A 17921-nucleotide genomic window follows, 5' to 3' on the forward strand; every position below is an offset into this window, starting at 1 on the left:
GGTAGAGATACAGAAAGCTAAGAGGCTCCATGGTCCCAACTTCAGAAGTTTATAGCTTAGTTGAGGAGATGGGGGTCTAATGTTAAAGTAATAATACTTGTTCCACAAAGCATACCCCATACCAGTTCATGGTTTATAGTTCCTCCAAAAACTATATAATGCCATAAGGCAGCATAGGCTAAGAGTCACAAACAGAACTAAGTGGAATGGAGATGGTAAGTCTTGGTTTGTGGGTGGGCTGTGTCTTCACATGTTGGGACTCTGAGTAGGTGGGGAAATGATATCACTGTTATCAGCTCTTTCATTTTCCATATTCCAGGTTGAGATAAATAAGGTTAGGAGGTAAAAAGAATCTATCTCCCACTCCTACCTTCTATTCCAAACCTGAGGAAAGCATTATTGCTAGGCAACAACAAAGGATAGAAAAAAGAGGAAGAGAAAGAAAGGACAGAAAGTCAAGAATTGTGTTCTCTTTGGATACTGAGATGATGCCTCCAGGGGGCAGCACCAAGGCAGAGAAATACACTAAAATCGCTCATTCCTCCTTTCCTTGGTCTGGGGCTCCCCACACTTCCCCACCATTACTCCTCCCATTCCTTCCAACTTTATTTTTAGCTGCCAGGGGGAGGGGGCAGGATAGGAGGGAAAGTACAGAAAACAGAGAAGGAGAGGGACAGAGGCACAGAGGACTTCTCACGCAGACAGAGAACATCCAGACATGGAGTTCCCCCTCATCCCCCACCTGTTCTTGCCCCTGATGTTCCTGACAGGTGAGGGAGGTTAACTTCTTGGTTTCTGGTGGGAACGAAAGATATATGGATCGTTTAGCATTGGGATCTTTATGGTTAAAATTCTTTGGGAGTTAGGTTAAGAGGTTAACTGATTCTATGTTTCGTGTGTGTGTGTGTGTGTGTGTGTGTGTGTGTGTGTGTGTGGTGTGTGCGTACACATGCGCATGGGTTTGCATTCTTTTGCCCACACATATGACTGCCTGGCAAGGGTTGAAGCTGTCCAGTGCCTTGTGTAATATTTGTGTCCAATTAAATAAAACTTTGTCCTAAGCCCTGGAAGAGTGAGGCGACCAAAAAGAAACATGATGTGAACTTCCACATGGCTAGTCTGATTACTATTATCCCCCTCCCTACTTCTCCCTGCCCTTGGTGGTCTCTGGGTTCCTGAGACATAACTGACTAACTGTGTGGTCAGAACTCTGGGTTTATCTAACCAGTGTGCTACAGTTCCTGGTCATACAGCCTTGCCAGTTTCCTGGATGCAAAAAGGCTCACATACAAAACACTTTTCTGAAAATGAGCTTGGTTTGAGACAGAGCTATAGCCATTGGTGAAAGTGGTGGTGGGGTGGCCTGAGTGGGGGTTACTTGAAGGAGCAAGTCACAGGGAAAGAACCATGGGAGGGACAAGAGGCCTGGAATTTTTCCTCATCAGTGCCCTGTAATCTTCGTTTCCTAAAATACCAGCTCTGATTTTAAACAGATTGGGGTTGGGAGGGAAGAGTCAGCAAGAACAAGATTGAGGGGGTCTTTAGAGTGGGCTGAGAGTTAAGGAAGAAATGCAAGTAGGCAGGGGGCAGTTGGGAGGGGGGATGAATTACAAAGGAAGTGGATCGTGAGAAACTTTGGGAGTGATGGCACCCTTGGAAAGGATGTATGGCAAACCATGGATGTAGGCGAGTGGCTCCACCCAGTTAATTACCACTGAGGTTTCCAGGGCTGGAATCAGCCAGAGACCTAGACATTGGAGAAAGAGAGTGAGAGTGTAACAATGATACTGGGAGTCAAGAAGAGACAGGAAGAGAAGAGACCCAGACATGCAGTGTTCACTAACCTCCTCCTGTTTTCCCTGTGGTCCTGGGTTTGGGGAGAATTTGTAAGGAATAGTTGTTCTGGGGCTGCAGAAAGGCCTTCTCCCTCTTTTGACCCTCACAGCTTGGAGAGGAGGATGTGTAGGAGGAATGATGTAGAAAAGGGGAACTTGACCCTTCCAGACATGTCTGTAAATGAAATTTGGGGGATAGGAATGGAAATACATCTGTGCAACAGCATGGCAGAGGGCCACAGGTTAGACATCTGGACCCAAACACAGGAAGAAAATCATCCTTGCTTGGAGTATATGACATTCACAGAGTCCAGGGCAGCTTATGAGTAAAAAGAAGGGAGATAGGCTGAGATCAAAAAGTTCCCTCCACGGTTTCTCTCTGGTTGTACCTCTGGGCATTCATTAGGTTCTCTGGCTGATTCCTGCTAACCTTATGATCCTGGCCCCCCAGGTCTCTGCTCCCCCTTTAACCTGGACGTGCATCACCCACGCCTATTTCCAGGGCCACCGGAGGCTGAATTTGGATACAGTGTCTTACAACATGTTGGGGGTGGACGCCGATGGTGAGGAGGAAACCAGGGGGCCGTGGGATTGGGACTGTGATAGAGCTGTTAGGGGGGAGGCAAGGTAGATGGAAATATAAACTAATCTGGTTCTTTGGAAATGGCTGGGGCTCTAGACTTGCCGTCACCATGCCCTTTCCCTCTGGCCTATCTCAAGTGTCATATTTACGCTATGCTTGTATTCATTTCCTCCTCCCAGGATGTTGGTGGGTGCGCCCTGGGATGGGCCTTCAGGCGACCGAAGGGGGGATGTTTATCGCTGCCCTGTAGGGGGCTCCCACAATGCCCCATGTGCTAAGGGCCACTTGGGTAAGAAGACTCCTCACTCTTCCACTCCTAACCCCTAACCTTGATACACTAGTAGCTTTGACCCCTTACACCTCACTTTTTTTTTGTTTTTAAGTTTTTTGGAGCATAGTTGATTTACAATATTGTGTTACTTTCAGGTGTACAGCAAAGTGATTCAGTTATACATATACATATATTCATTCTTTTTCAGATTCTTTTCCCATATAGGTTATTATAGAATACTGAGTAGAGTTCCCTATGCTATACAGTAGGTCCTTGTTGATTATCTATTTTATATATAGTAGTGTGTGTATGTTAATCCCAGGCTCCTAATTTATCCCTCCCCCCTCCATGTTTCCCCTTTGGTAGCCATAAGTTTGTTTTCAAAATCTGTGAGTCTGTTTCTGTTTTGTAAATAAGTTCATAGATAACATTAAAAAAAATTAGACTCCACATATGAGTGATATCACACCTTACTTCTTTACCTCCATATCCCACGTACTCCTCTTCCTGACTTGATCCGGACCTCTTCTCATCCTCTTCCAAAATCATCCTGAACTCAGTCACCCCATCTGTGACCCCATGATCTCATGCTCTTCCACTCCTCTCCAACCAGGTGACTATCCACTGGGAAATTCATCTCGTCCTGCTGTGAATATGCACCTGGGGATGTCTCTACTGGAGACAGTTGGTGATGGGGGATTCATGGTAAGCTAAGGAAAGGGTGGTGGCGGGGTCTCTGACGGTTTGTGGTAGAGAAAAGGGTGGTATGATAAGGGAAACTGGTCTATGTGGAGAGGTCAAGGAGTTAAAAACCCTAGAAAGCAAGGAGGGGGGTCTTGGGGAGTGGTCTCAATGCCTCTTTTGACAAAGAGCATGTTCTGAGGGTGCCCTCCCAAGCCTGGGAGTAACTGTTTCCTCTACCCATCCCCAGGCTTGTGCCCCTCTCTGGTCTCGTGCTTGTGGCTCATCTGTCTTCAGTTCTGGGATATGTGCCCGTGTAGATGCTTCGTTCCGGCCCCAGGGAAGCCTGGCACCCACTGTACAACGTGAGCCAGGAGAAGGGCCTGAGGACTCAGTCCCTAGAACGGGGTGCAGGGTGGGAAAAAGATGGGGCCACAGGGTATGATGCTTGACAGGGGAACTGCATGGCTTATCCTCACTGCTACCTAACATGTCCACAAAAGCTCCATGTTTCCTAACAGATGAGAATTCAGCCTCTTTACCAGGTCGTCAAGACTCCATGAACTGATTTAATCAACTTCAAAAACTCAGCTCTCACTATATCCCTTCATACCCTGCACCTTGGCTATAGCCTTCACCTCACCATTCTCCTATGTGTCATCTATTTTTATACCTCCATCTCTTTTTGTTTAAAGTGTTCTCCACCCAAATGCCTTCCTGTTTTGTCTCCTCTCCTCAAACATCTCCAGTCTTCAGTATCTTCTCAGTCGCTGCCTCCTTTGATTCTCCACCATCAGGACTGACCCTCCTTTTTTCTCTCACATCATAGAGTGGTGCTATGTTTCTACTAGCGCTTGATTCCTTCTTCTTTGTTTTTTTAGTCAATTGTATATATGCCCATCTTCTCTTTTATTCATTTTTATATTTACCCAGGACCTGGCACACTATCTTCCTTATATGTAAAAGTGCCTAATAAATGTTTGAATTAAATGTGCCCTCCTGTGACCTCTTCCCTTGTTGTCCCCATGCCCAATGTCCTTTACCCCTCTCTTCCCCATCACCATACCCCTCCTCCTAGGCTGTCCCACATACATGGATGTCGTCATTGTGTTGGACGGCTCCAACAGCATCTACCCCTGGTCTGAAGTTCAGACCTTCCTGCGAAGACTAGTAGGGAGATTATTTATTGACCCGGAGCAGATACAGGTAAGAGAAGGCGACATGGATGGGCTTGGAGGGGGAGAGACAGGGAGAGAGGAGATAAATGTAGGTAGCATCTTCAGTAGTATCCAGGTGCTCGTCTCCCCTCCCTCGCATACCTTCTCCACCCCCACACTCCATTAGAGTGCACACTTTATTCTCAGGTGGGACTGGTACAGTATGGGGAGAGCTCTGTACATGAGTGGTCCCTGGGAGATTTCCGAACCAAAGAAGAAGTGGTGAGAGCAGCAAGGAACCTGAGCCGGCGGGAGGGACGAGAAACAAAGACTGCTCAAGCAATAATGATGGCCTGGTGAGGCACTGGGAAGGGGGGTGTGGGAAGCCGGAAGGGTTAGGGCAGGCTTTGGAGTGCAGTGTGTACATCCCAAGATGTCTTGCCAGCTTATTTTTTTTTTGCACACTAATGTAGGTGGGGGAAGGCTAAATTGGCTGTCGTCGCACTCATTGCATTTCTACAAATTGTCTGTGTCTGTGTCTCTCCATGTTTCTGCTTTATTTATCTCTGCAGACAGAATTCTCTCTGTCTATATACCTCCACTCCCACTTTGCTCTTGGTCCTCGGGTTTTCCACCACTCATTTTCCAAACGTGACAAAACTCATCTCTGGGAAGACTCCTCTGACCTGACCATTCTCCTTTATTCTACGTTCCCTTAATATTTGTCCTCCTAAATACAATATTTGCTGAATGAATCTATGAGTGAATGGATTTTATACTTACTTGCATTGATGATATGCTGCTCTATACGTTCTATGACATTCAGACATTTGAGCTCTTACTGTATGCCAGTCTCTACGCTAGACAGTTGGGGAGATGGGCTAAAAGGCAAGAGGCCTGGCCTCAGTGAACTGCCGACAGTGTTAAGTACTGTGTGTATGTGTATCTATCTGCACACATCTGATCACACCTCACTCCTTTCTCTCTCTTCTCAGCACAGAAGGATTCAGTCAGTCCCATGGGGGCCGACCAGAGGCTGCCAGGCTACTGGTGGTTGTCACTGATGGAGAGTCACATGATGGAGAGGAACTTCCTACAGCACTAAAGGCCTGCGAAGCTGGCAGAGTGACACGCTATGGGATTGCGGTGAGAACAGCTCTGGATCTGGAAGGATAGAAGGGATTGGGGAGGGTGACACTGAGGACTGGGAACTTAAGAAAACAGACGTTGACCCCTTCCCAGACATCAGCCGTATTCCCTTTCTTCTCTTTAGTTGGCTGTGTCCTGTACAGCTCTACCGTCTCACAGCACACAGCTAGCAGCCCCCACCTTTATCTCCTGACCCCAGGTCCTTGGTCACTACCTCCGGCGGCAGCGAGACCCCAGCGCTTTCCTGCGGGAAATCAGAGCTATTGCCAGTGATCCAGACGAGAGATTCTTCTTCAATGTCACAGATGAAGCAGCACTGACTGACATTGTGGATGCATTAGGAGACCGGATTTTTGGCCTTGAGGGTAATGATTACCCTGGAGAAACAGAGGACAGGGTAGGGGGAGTTCTGGGGTATAGGTGGGCTTCTGGAATAAGTTCAGAGGTCAAAGGGGAAACTGTCTTCCCTTATATTGCCTCATGATGTTTTCTCACACTCAAGGGTCCCACGGAGAAAATGAAAGCTCCTTTGGGCTGGAAATGTCTCAGATTGGTTTCTCTACTCATCGGCTAAAGGTTGGACAGACTCTGACCCCTCTCAACATCTGACTCCTTCCAGCCTCTAACTCAGACAGCTTCAACCCCAGGGTCTTCTGGATTCCTCCTTTAACCAATGTCCATGCTGACCTTCCCATACCCCACCAACTGACCCCAGCATGCCCTCAGTGACCCTCTCACTCCTGGAGAGCTTTTTCTTCTTATTCCCCACTGTCTTTTCAGCGACCCCATTTGGTTCTGCCCTACAGGATGGGATTCTCTTCGGGATGGTAGGGGCTTATGACTGGGGGGGCTCAGTGTTATGGCTTGAAGAAGGTCACCGCCTCTTCCCGCCACGGACGGCCCTGGAAGATGAGTTCCCCCCTGCATTGCAGAACCATGCAGCCTACCTGGGTGAGTAGCAGAGAGCTGCAAAGGATTAGACGGTGGAGGGGGAAAAGAAAAAAAGCTTCCTCAGTGGGGGGTGGGATGGAGGGTATAAGGTACTCACTCTTAACTCATGCAGTTTCTCACTGATCTCCTGCTACCTTCCTTTGGGACCCCCTTCTGTGCCTTTAGGGAAACCTCCTACTCTGACCCCATCTTCTTTCCCTTTCACCTCCGATTCCTTGTCCACTTCTAGGTTACTCAGTTTCCTCCATGCTTTTGCGGGGTGGACGCCGCCTCTTTCTCTCAGGAGCTCCTCGGTTTAGACATCGAGGAAAGGTCATCGCCTTCCAGCTTAAGAAAGATGGGGCTGTGAGGGTCGCCCAGAGCCTCCAGGGGGAGCAGGTAGGGCATCCAAGGGAGGGTGAGACCCTTGGCTCCTGAGGGACCTTCAGGCTGTGGGGGAAGAGAGTGAAGGGTCAAGAGAGGGGCCTTAAAAGTCTGTGTTGAATTCTGGTTGGCAGAGTCTGTCAGGGATGTGAGGACCAGATTGGCAGGTGCTCCCCACTTGTCCATAATCTTGCCTTCCCTTTCCTCTGGGGTCACCACTACCCACCGCTCTCCAGATTGGCTCGTACTTTGGCAGTGAGCTCTGCCCATTGGATACGGATGGGGATGGAACAACTGACGTCTTGCTTGTGGCTGCCCCCATGTTCCTGGGGCCCCAGAACAAGGAGACAGGACGTGTTTATGTGTATCTGGTGGGCCAGGTGAGACTTGCCGGGGTACCCTAGAACTTGTCTGTGGGGGGCAAAGGGAGTGAGGGAAGGCACACACATTTGAGGGCTGGCTGAGAGGTTGGGACTGTCAAATCAGCATCTTCTGCCTTCTCCTCACCTCCACCAGCAGTCCTTGCTGACACTCCAGGGAACACTTCAGCCAGAACCCCCACAGGATGCTCGGTTTGGCTTTGCCATGGCTGCCCTTCCTGATCTGAACCAAGATGGTTTTGCTGATGTGGCTATGGGAGCGCCCCTGGAGGATGGGCACCGTGGAGCACTGTACCTCTATCACGGGACCCAGAGTGGAGTCAAGCCCTGTCCTGCCCAGGTCAGGAGTGCCCCGACGAGGCAGGGGCATGGTGGGAGGAAAGGGAAAGAAGGTGCACCCTTTGGTTATCATTGCTCCCCTGGGCTTGAGACCCAAACTGAACAAATGCCTTTTTTATCAGTAGTCAAAAAGGTGAGGCGGTGGGGTAGGAAACATGTTGCTGTACTAGAGACTCCTGAACACAGGCAAGTTTCTCTCATTCCTCCTCATGCCTGAGGGGAGAATTAGAAAAAGCCAGGTGGGAGGCCTGGGCAACCAGTTGTGTGAGTCTCTGCTCAGTGTCTCCTCTCTCCCTCTCAGCGGATTGCTGCTGTCTCCATGCCACAGGCCCTCAGCTACTTTGGCCGAAGTGTGGATGGCCGGTTAGATCTGGATGGAGATGACCTGGTAGATGTTGCTGTGGGTGCCCAAGGGGCAGCCATCCTGCTCAGGTGAGTGGCCCCAGCTCAGGTAGCAGTAGACAGCATGGCATAGCTGTTAAAAGCAAGGGCTTTGGAATCACAAAGCTACATTTGGCTTTCTTGATCAACTTACTCTGTGCCTCTGTTTCCTAGTTTATAAAATGGGAATAATAATTGTACCTGCCTTAGAGGTTTGTTGTGAGGATTAAACGCTATAATCTGTGAAAAGATCTAAACACAGTGCCTAGCACACGGCAAGTGCTGATTAAATGTTAGCTATTGGGACTTGCCTGGTGGTGCAGTGGTTAAGAATCCGCCTGCCAATGCAGGGGACAAGGGTTCGATCCCTGGTACAGGAGGATCCCACATGCCGCGGAGCAACTAAGCCCATGCACCACAACTACTGAGCCCGTGTACCACAACTACTGAAACCCACACACCTAGAACCCATGCTCCGCAATGGGAGAGGCCACCGCAATGAGAAGCCCATGCACCAAGGCCGAGAGTAGTCCCTGCTCGCCGCAGCTAGAGAGAAAGGCCACACGCAGCAGTGAAGACACAGGCAGCCAAAAATAAAAATAAATTAATTTTTAAAAAATGTTAACTATTATCTTACTTCTGTCAGAAGGTTCAGGGGAGGCGGACACATGTGTCCCCTAGCTCCTTATTCTTTCCTTTGACCTCAGGGAGGCAAACACTGGGGACTGCCTTTCTCAAAGGGCTTTCTTCCCTCTGCTAGACTTTCTTTCCCACCCTGTTCCCAGCTCCCGGCCCATTGTCCACCTGGCCCCTTCACTGGATGTGACCCCGCCAGCCATCAGTGTGGTTCAGAGGGACTGCAAGCGACGCAGCCAGGAGGCAGCCTGCCTATCCGCAGCCCTTTGCTTCCAAGTGACCTCCCGCACTCCCGGTCGCTGGGATCGCCAATTCCGTGAGTGACTAGAGTGCATGCTAGGCAGCTCTCAACCCCTTGCCTGCCATGATCTTGGGACCCCTCTCCACCTGCACTCTTGCCTGCCCCATTCAGATGTGCGGTTCACAGCATCGCTGGATGAGTGGACAGCTGGAGCCCGTGCAGCGTTTGACGGCTCTGGACAGAGGCTGTCCCCTCGGCGGCTCCGGCTCAGTGTGGGGACTATCACTTGTGAGCCGCTGCACTTCCATGTGCTGGTGAGGAGGGGGCAGGAACTGCTTTGCATCAGGGCCTGGGAGTGAGAAGAAGGCTGGATCAGAGGGAGGACTTTCTGCTGGATCGGCAAGAAAGCCAGAGTCAGCAAAGTGAGAAAGATCAGACTGTGGAGTCAGGCTGATCTGGGTTTGAATCCTGCTCTGCCGTTTACCACCTGTGAATTCTGGCAACTCATATAACCTGCAAACCTTAGTTTCCTTGCCTGAAAAGGGGGGATAATAATAACAACTACAAAATAGGAGTTAGCTGTCTTAGAATTAAATGTAATAGTATTGATAAAACCTTAGGACAGTGCCCAGCACACAGAAAGTGCTCAGTAAATATCGCCATAATTATCACATTCTGCTAGGATTCCTGGGTCGTATCCCTAATCCTGGCTTCCCATGATCCTTGACTCTGGTTTCTCTTAGGATACATCAGATTACCTCCGGCCAGTGGCCTTGACTGTGACCTTTGCTTTGGACAACACCACAAAACCAGGGCCTGTGCTGGATGAGGGCTCACCTACCTCCATACGAAAGCTGGTCAGAAGTGCCAAGCCCTGCCCTGCCCTGGGTCCCAACACTGCCCTTCTCAGTGAATTCAAGAGAAAGGGGAGGGAGGAGACATGAGATCACAGTGAAATCTAACTTGGGCACCCACTCTTTTTACTTCTCCCTCAATCCCATTCCTTTCTCCCACGCCTTCCTCTCAGCCCTCAGCCCCTTCTCTCTCCTCTAGGTCCCCTTCTCGAAGGACTGTGGCCCTGACAATGAATGTGTCACAGATCTGGTACTTCGAGCTAATATGAACATCAGAGGCTCCAGGTGGGATGGACATGAACTGGCCAAATGGGGGTGACCCGAGACAGATCAGAAGGGACTTGAAGGGAGATGGAGGGTTGTTTCTTGCCCAGGAAGACAGAAGCGAGGCTTCTGGCGCTCCTTCGACTCTGGTCTCTCTTTTAATCCACGACTCCTAGGAAGGACCCATTCGTGGTTCGAGGTGGTCGGCGGAAAGTGCTGGTGTCAGCAACTCTGAAGAACAGGAAGGAAAATGCCTACAACACTAGCCTGAGTCTCAGCTTCTCCAGAAACCTTCACCTATCCAGTTTTACTCCTCAGGTGCCCTTGGGGGAGGGAATTTGGAAGGACAATTGGGGTATTGTCTGTGAGGGGCCCTAGGGAAAGGCTTGCAGTGTTTAGAGGCTGCAGGCAGGAGAGCAGTTGCAGCCCCACCTTAGCCTCCACCCCGCTTCCTCTGCTCTCAGGGGGACGGCCCAGTGAAGGTGGAGTGTGCAGCCCCTTCCCTTCATGCCCGCCTCTGCAGCGTGGGGCATCCTGTCTTCCAGGCTGGAGCCAAGGTGAGTTGGGGCCCAGGATGAGAAAGGGCCTCTGAGAGATCAGGGGCTGGAATCTGCAGGGCCTGGGAGTTTAGGAAAGGAGGCACACAAGGGCTCCTGTTCCTCTGTATTGTCCCATGAGGAGAAATCTACCATGTCCCTCTCTCCCAGGTGACCTTTCTGCTAGAGTTTGAGTTTAGCTGCTCCTTCCTCCTGAGCCAGGTCCTTGTGAGGCTGACTGCCACCAGGTGAGAACGATGGGCATTTCCTCCCAGGCCTCTCCTGTTGGCTCTTGGTGGTGGTGGTGTGCGGGTGGGAGCAGGGGTGGAAACAGCGTGACTCCTTTACTCTAGAGAGGGGTGTCTGAGACAGGGCTGGGATGCGAGCCTCTCCCCCTGACCCTACAGCAATAGCCTGGAGAGAAATGGCACGCTTCATGATAACACAGCCCAGACCTCAGCCTACATCCAGTATGAGCCTCACCTCCTATTCTCTAGGTATGGCTCAGCTCCCCACTGAGACCCCATTCTGACCCCAGACTCATACTCTTTATGTTTCCCCCCTCTCCCTCCATGTGCTTCAGTGTTCCCAAACACCAAACCCTTAGGGCTGCTCTATCTTTTTGCCCTCAGTGCCACTCATGCTGAAGCTTCTCTTAAGCATCTTTCTTTCTTAGGTATAGTACTTATGCATCCTAGTTGTAGGGCTTTGCTGGGCCCTGGGGGTTGGAGCTGGTGTGATGGGATATGGGGTGTGGCCATAAAGTTTGTACCAAGTCTATGTCATGTCTCATTTCTGTCTTCTCTATGTACCCCTATCTCTTTATCCATGTGCTGGCCCTACCTTCCCTGAATCCATGTCTGTGTGCTGATCATGTGCCCCTGTGTCTGTGTCATGGCTGTGACCATGTGCTTCCTGACTTGGTGTCCACGCAGTGAGTCCACTCTGCACCGCTATGAGGTTCACCCATATGGGACCCTCCCAGTGGGCCCCGGCCCTGAATTCAAAACCACTCTTAGGGTGAGAAGCTGGAGGGACCTTGGCATAAGCAGAGGGAGGGGGAGGAGTTCCTGGGCAAAGTATGGGAGGAGTCTCTCTTAGATTTCAGTGGTATTGAGGGTAAAGGGGAACAGATGAGGAAGAGTCTTTCTCTGTCTCTCACCTCTTCCCATTTCCAATCCTCCTTTTAGGTTCAGAACCTTGGCTGCTATGTGGTCAGTGGCCTCATCGTCTCAGCCCTCCTTCCAGCTGTGGCCCATGGGGGCCATTACTTCCTGTCACTGTCTCAAGTCATCACTAACAATGTGAGTCTGGGCTAGGGGCGTGTGGAACCCTGCCATCTTGATTTGGTGGACTCACCCAGCTCCCAGCGTCCTGGGTCACTGCTCTCGGGGCTCCTCCCTCCCTGGGGGCGCCTTTCTTTCACATACGTCGCTTCGTTGAGAAGAAAGAAAGGGATCACCCAGGGAAGAACTACAAGAGTGTGGGTGGTGTGCTCCTGCTCAGCCTGGAGTGGCCGGCCTCTCACCATCAAGAGGGTCCCTCAAGTTGGATCTTCCTCTAGGCAAGCTGCACAGTGCAGAACCTGACTGAGCCCCCAGAGCCCCCTGTGCATCCAGAGGAGCTCCAGCACACAAGCTGGCTGGTATGAGTCACAAGAGGGCGAAGGAGGTGCACAGAGTGGGAATGCAGGGGGGAGCAGTAGAGTTTGGAGCCTTGGGCTGGAGAGTAGGGTGGGGAGTGAGGGATATTTCCACCCCAGCGTCCTGACGTGTCTCTCTCTTCTGGTAGAATGGGAACAATTCCCGGTGTCAGGTCATGAGGTGCCACCTCGGGCGACTGGCAAAGGGGACTGAGGTCTCTGTTGGACTACTGAGGCTGGTTCACAATGAATTTTTCCGAAGGGTAAACTTTTCCTTTTCCACTGCTTTCCCCTGCTGCTCCTACCTGGGACTTTAGCATAGCCTTTTCCGGTAGACAGACTCGTGTTCAAGTTCGAGCTTTGCCTCCTACTCACAAAGTCATTTAATTTTCCTAAGTTTCTTTCTCCTCATCTCTAAGATGGGGAAGAAAAGACCTACTTCATAGGGTTGTTGTAAAGACTAAGTGAATAATGAGATGAACTCACTAGAAGCTAGTTACTATTCTTGTATTTTCCTCCGTTTATCATCTCTTAGTGTTATATCAATAATCAACCGACATTAGCGGGCCTCTCACTGTTGTGGCCTCTCCTGTTGCTGAGCACAGGCTCCGGACGCGCAGGCTCAGCGGCCATGGCTCACGGGCCCAGCTGCTCCGCGGCATGTGGGATCTTCCCGGACTGGGGCACGAACCCGTGTCCCCTGCATCGGCAGGTGGACTCTCAACCACTGCGCCACCAGGGAAGCCCCAACCAACATTTATAGGATACCTAAATTCAATCAACCCATCAAATGCCTGCTATATAAAAAGCCCTCTATTAGGTAGACACTGAGGAGAATATCCCCAACATTTAGCACCATGCCTAACTCATTGTAGTGATTTAATACATTTTTATTAAATGAATGAGTAAATAGTTGATATTACATGCAGGGTAAGCATGGAGGGTAGTGGGAAGTGATATTGTATAGTGAAAGAGATCTAGATTATCAAAGATCTTTAAAGCCAGGAAGATGAAATAGAACCTAATATGATAGGCAGTCAGGAGTCATGTGAGTTCCTGAGCAGGGAAATGACCTCTTAATTATAACAGCTGTTTAGTACTAGGGGTTTATATTGTGCTTTCCCATGTTCCGTATACTTTGAATTACACAAGATCCCTGGGATGTAGGCATCTTTCAGGGAAGTTAAGTCTGACAGGCCATCCTTCCCTAAGTCTGGTTCTCTCTTTATCTCTCTTTGGTATCCTTTTTTTCATTCATTTATTTATTCTTTTAACAAAGATTTATTGAGAAACTAGGGACACATAAATTACTAACACACAACCCTTGACCTCAGGGATCTTATAGTTCAGAGGTGAAAGACAGAGAAGTAAACAGAATATTATAACCTGATCCAGGGTGATGGGGGTTAGGAGGGAACACTTTCCTACTTCCCAGAGGGGATGACATCTAAAGGAAGGGTAGGCGTTAGCCAAAGAAAGAGGAGTTGAATGCATTTCAGGTAGGGCAAATAGAGTATATGAAGGGCCATAGGCTTTCCATCTGTTACCCTTCTTTTCTTTCCCCATCAGTCTCCAACCTTTTCCTCTGGTTTTGAACGTCCTGGAAGTTGTGCCTCTCAGCCTCATCTTTGCCATTAGGGTTCTGAGAGCCTTATCACCTGATGATGGCTCACTTTATTTATTTTTTATTTTTTTTGAATTTTATTTATTTTTTTATACAGCAGATTCTTATTAGTTATCCTTTTTATACATATATTAATCAATCCCAATCTCCCAGTTCAGATGATGGCTCACTTTAAATGTCTTTCCATTCACAGGCCAAATTCAAGTCTCTGACAGTGGTCAGCACCTTTGAGCTGGGAACTGAGGCGGGCAGTGTCCTACAGCTGACTGAAGCCTCCCGTTGGAGTGAGGTGGGGCTGGAGACTGAGTCTGAGAACTGTGGAACTAGTAAGGGTGGCAGTGGCCTAAGGGCACCTGTGAGATTTTTCAGAACAGAGGTGTCTTCATTAGGCAGCAGTCAGGGAGTCAGAAGTGATAAATCAGAATGGTGGGGTCCCACTGCCTCCATTCCTACCTCAGTCTCTTTCCTTTTAGTCTTCTATTTTGCGGCTGGCTTGGCTACAATGTTGGGTGAGGCTAGCTGGGCAAAACGGTGCAAATAAAAAACAACTCTCCTTCCTATGCAGAGCCTCCTGGAGGTAATTCAGTCCCGCCCTGTCCTCATCTCCCTGTGGATCCTCATTGGCAGTGTCCTGGGAGGGCTGCTTCTGCTTGCTCTCCTTGTCTTCTGCCTTTGGAAGGTAAGCACTGCTGTCGTGGGGAGTACGGGGCATGTGCTCACGAATTAAGGAATCCTTGATTATAGCCGGGAGAACCGGATTTGTGCTGGGCAGCTAAGCAGGCTGTGGGTGTCATGCCCAGATCTCCTTCACTGTCCTCCACAAATGTTGGTTGAATTAAACTAAGCCAAATAAAATAAATTTGAATCTCAGTTTTGGAAGCAGAACAAAATTGAAGACTTCAGATACATCTGAGGGCTGTTGGCCGGGTCCCCAGGCAGGGCATTTGGTGAAGACTCTTATCTCTTTCCCTACAGCTTGGCTTCTTTGCCCGTAAGAAAATCCCTGAGGAAGAAAAAAGAGAAGAGAAATTGGAGCAATGAATGTAGAATAAAGCCCTAGAAAGTCCTCCCTGGCAGCTTCTCCAAAAGACTTGCATAACAGCAGAGGTTTGGGGGCTCAGATGGGACAGGAAGAAGCCTCTGGACTATCTCCCCAGACCTGCAGCCTGACTTGACCTTTGAGTCATGAGGATGCTGCTGGCAAGGGATGAGGCCTTACCTCAGACGAGAAGGACTGGCACTAAACACTCCCACCCTGTGCTTCCCTCCTTACCATCCTGGTTCCAGAGCCAACACTGGGACCTTAGTGTAGGGTCCTTTTTTCCCCATCCCCAGGAATTAAGAATTTTTTGCCTAGGTCCCTGACTTCTTTCAGTTTCCCTCTACATCCTCCCTCACAATTTGGAAAGGACGGGGGTTATCTTCCTCCATTTCCCACCTCTCACCTTCCTGCCTTCTCCCCACTCCACAGGAGAGAGCTGACGTTGGCTTGAACGAAGTAAAGTCAACATCTGCTGCTTTCCTGTGGAGTCTGGTGATTCAGAGGGCCGGATGGGGAGAGTCAACAGGAAAAAAGGAGGGAGGAGAAAAAGCCACAAGAGACATTCTGTACAATTCCAAGGAACAGAGAAGCCTTTAGACAGGCAACTGCCATCCCCCTGAAACCTGAGACTTTCGTGGTGCACTCGCCCGCCCTCAGGTGCTGGTGAAACGGAGCTGCCCCAGGCCTTCTGGGCAAGGGTTTCCCAACTCTCCAGCCTTCCCTGGGAGCAAAGCCAGAGCTGGGTGCCCGATTCTCTGGAGCCAGGGGCCCCCACGTGGCTAGAGCTGGAATAACAGAGAAGACTGGATACCCTAGGCAGTCTTCTCCTCTCTCAGGCCTCACACACTCATGAGCCCTCCTTGGAGCCTCCTTATAGAAACTAGAGAGAAGGGAGAGAAGGGAGTTGATGGGGGGAAACCCTTTCACCTTACTAGATTTGGGAAGCAGCAGCCCCATGGGGTCTGAATTAAGGAAGAAGCTGAAGTAGGTTGCAAGAGGTCTCTGGGAAGCAAGCCCTTACTTACTTGGCACTGTTTATATAGCACAAATATCTCCTAGGAAATGTTTCTGGGGCATCTCCAGTCATACCTTGTAGGGCTTCTCTGGTACAATCAGTTGGACAGCCCTTGCTTGATGTTTACTGGAAATTCTCAAGTTAGTTGCTATCTCTGGACCACCCCACCACCTGACTCCCATTTTTTGGTCATGGCCAGTAAAGAGAAGTGGATTCTCATTGACAACTGGGTAACATACAGTTCTCTGTAATCAAGACTTTGGACACCAAAGTTAGTTACTGGTCTCCAGAGGGCAGCTCTGACAGCCATTTGAAGAATCAGCACCCATTCAGAGCTGAGAAGAGAGGGGACCCTATTGGGCAGTTGACTAGCCGCCACAGACTCTGTCCTCCAGGGCTGTTCTTGAGATCTGGTCACAGTGTTTATTTTGGCATGTCTCTGGCCTTTTGCAGACAGCATTGTCTCTGTTTCCTAGCAGGGTAGACAGTATATCAGATGGTCAGAACAAATAAAGTTCAGTGTCAAATGACTTCTGGCTCTCTTTGAGTTCCCTGGGATATAGACTGCTCACAGACGGTGAGAGGTGGAGTCTTGGTTTACCTTGAGACCTTATACAATTGAGTCCCTGGAAGGCAAGGTTATGAAGTATTTGAAATGTTTTCTGTGACTCTCCCACTGGAGATGTACTCTAGCCTCCTGCAATCCTCACCTACTTAAATGAGCGTAGAGTGTAAAATGTGTAGGTTTGGTAAACACATAGGCCTATACTGAAATCCCAGGTCTGCCATATATGAGCTAAGTGGCTTTGGGCAAGTCATAACTACCCTGAGGCTCAGATAAAAAGCTGTGTAGAGCAGTGGTTAAGAATGAAGACAGACTTGGGTTTAAATCTAAGCTCTACCACTTAAATCCTGCTTGACCTTGAACAGATTTAACTTCTCAATGTCTTGACTTTCTTGACTTTAAACTTATTAGGGTTGTGAGGACTAAATGAGCTGATTCAAGTAAAGTGAACATATAGTAAGTACTTAATAAATGGTAACTATTGTTATAGTTACCTGGCCTATTAGGCTGGGACAACCATTCTGTGCCAAGCTGGTGAGTTATTTTGTGGCAGGAGGATCCATGGTGGCCCTTAGTACAATTCATATAGGCTATAGTTTGATCAACATTTATGCAGCACACTTGTTTCTGGGGCAAGGACTGAGGCCATGGTTATGTTCACAGATTTCCCCTCTTTATCCCCAGTCAGCCTGCAAAGGGAGATGGGTATCCTTGAGGACTGGTTCATCTAATTCTCTCTCCACATGATTAAAAAAGCACTCTTAATATTTTTCTCCACCTAGAGATCCCTCTCTCCTCTCTTCCTCAGCGCCAGAATGGGACTTTCTCTAACCCCAACCTGTTCTTCAAAAAGTCTGTTACCTCTTTCTTCCTTTGAAGGAGAGCCAGTTTGAGAAGCAACTGTAGAAACACCAGGCTCTCCTCAGACACACAGGTGTTGCTTTCTTCTCATCGTTGCTCCTTTGTTCCTTTATTCATTCTTTCGTTCATTCACTCATCAGACATTAAGCACCTAATATGTGCTAGGCAATTTGAATAATATAAAATGCAACTCCTACCATCAAAGAGCCCAGTCTAGTAGGGGAAACAAACATGTAAACATATAATGGAAAATACAGAGAGCTGGTTGCTAGACGACATATCAGTATTAGAAATGTGTCGCACACAAGAGGCACACTTTTTTAGGTGAGGCTGGAGGGACTTTAAAAGTTTACAGAGTTTATGTATGACTGATTCACTTTGTTATAAAGCAGAAACTAACACACCATTGTAAAGCAATTATACCCCAATAAAGATGTTAAAAAAAAAAAAGTTTACAGAAAAAAAAAAAAGTCTTGAGGGGCCACCAAGTGTGAGAGGAGGCATTCCAGGGAGGATTAATCACCAGTCGGGAAGGGAACTGTAGTAGATTG

The 17921-nt window shown here is 49.0% G+C and overlaps 1 protein-coding gene across 1 annotated transcript; it reads left to right on the forward strand.

Moving 5' to 3' along the window:
• Positions 1–529: 529 nt before the first annotated feature.
• Positions 530–16371, forward strand: ITGA10 (integrin subunit alpha 10). The gene is made up of 30 exons (XM_082856063.1): positions 530–770; positions 2287–2398; positions 2598–2707; positions 3303–3394; positions 3621–3735; positions 4449–4576; positions 4735–4883; positions 5523–5673; positions 5876–6041; positions 6179–6252; positions 6483–6627; positions 6857–7005; positions 7227–7370; positions 7507–7710; positions 8011–8141; positions 8876–9042; positions 9139–9281; positions 9711–9824; positions 10021–10106; positions 10262–10403; positions 10550–10642; positions 10793–10869; positions 11029–11118; positions 11557–11641; positions 11812–11925; positions 12186–12266; positions 12413–12526; positions 14081–14176; positions 14453–14566; positions 14863–16371. Exons 1-30 carry the CDS (start codon positions 719–721, stop codon positions 14926–14928), a joined length of 3504 nt encoding a protein of 1167 aa, XP_082712189.1. The 5' UTR covers positions 530–718; the 3' UTR covers positions 14929–16371.
• The last annotated feature ends 1550 nt before the right edge of the window (positions 16372–17921 follow it).

This window comes from Leucopleurus acutus (assembly GCF_964270905.1).
Source record: "Leucopleurus acutus genome assembly, chromosome: 2".
Lineage (NCBI taxonomy): Eukaryota > Metazoa > Chordata > Mammalia > Artiodactyla > Delphinidae > Leucopleurus > Leucopleurus acutus.

Coding starts and splice junctions, on each gene's coding strand:
- ITGA10 (XM_082856063.1), top strand. CDS start 719: ATGGAGTTCCCCCTCATCCCCCACCTGTTCTTGCCCCTGATGTTCCTG. Junction 7,371..7,506: donor ATGTGTATCTGGTGGGCCAG/GTGAGACTTGCC, acceptor CACCTCCACCAG/CAGTCCTTGCTGACACTCCA. Junction 9,282..9,710: donor CGCTGCACTTCCATGTGCTG/GTGAGGAGGGGG, acceptor GGTTTCTCTTAG/GATACATCAGATTACCTCCG.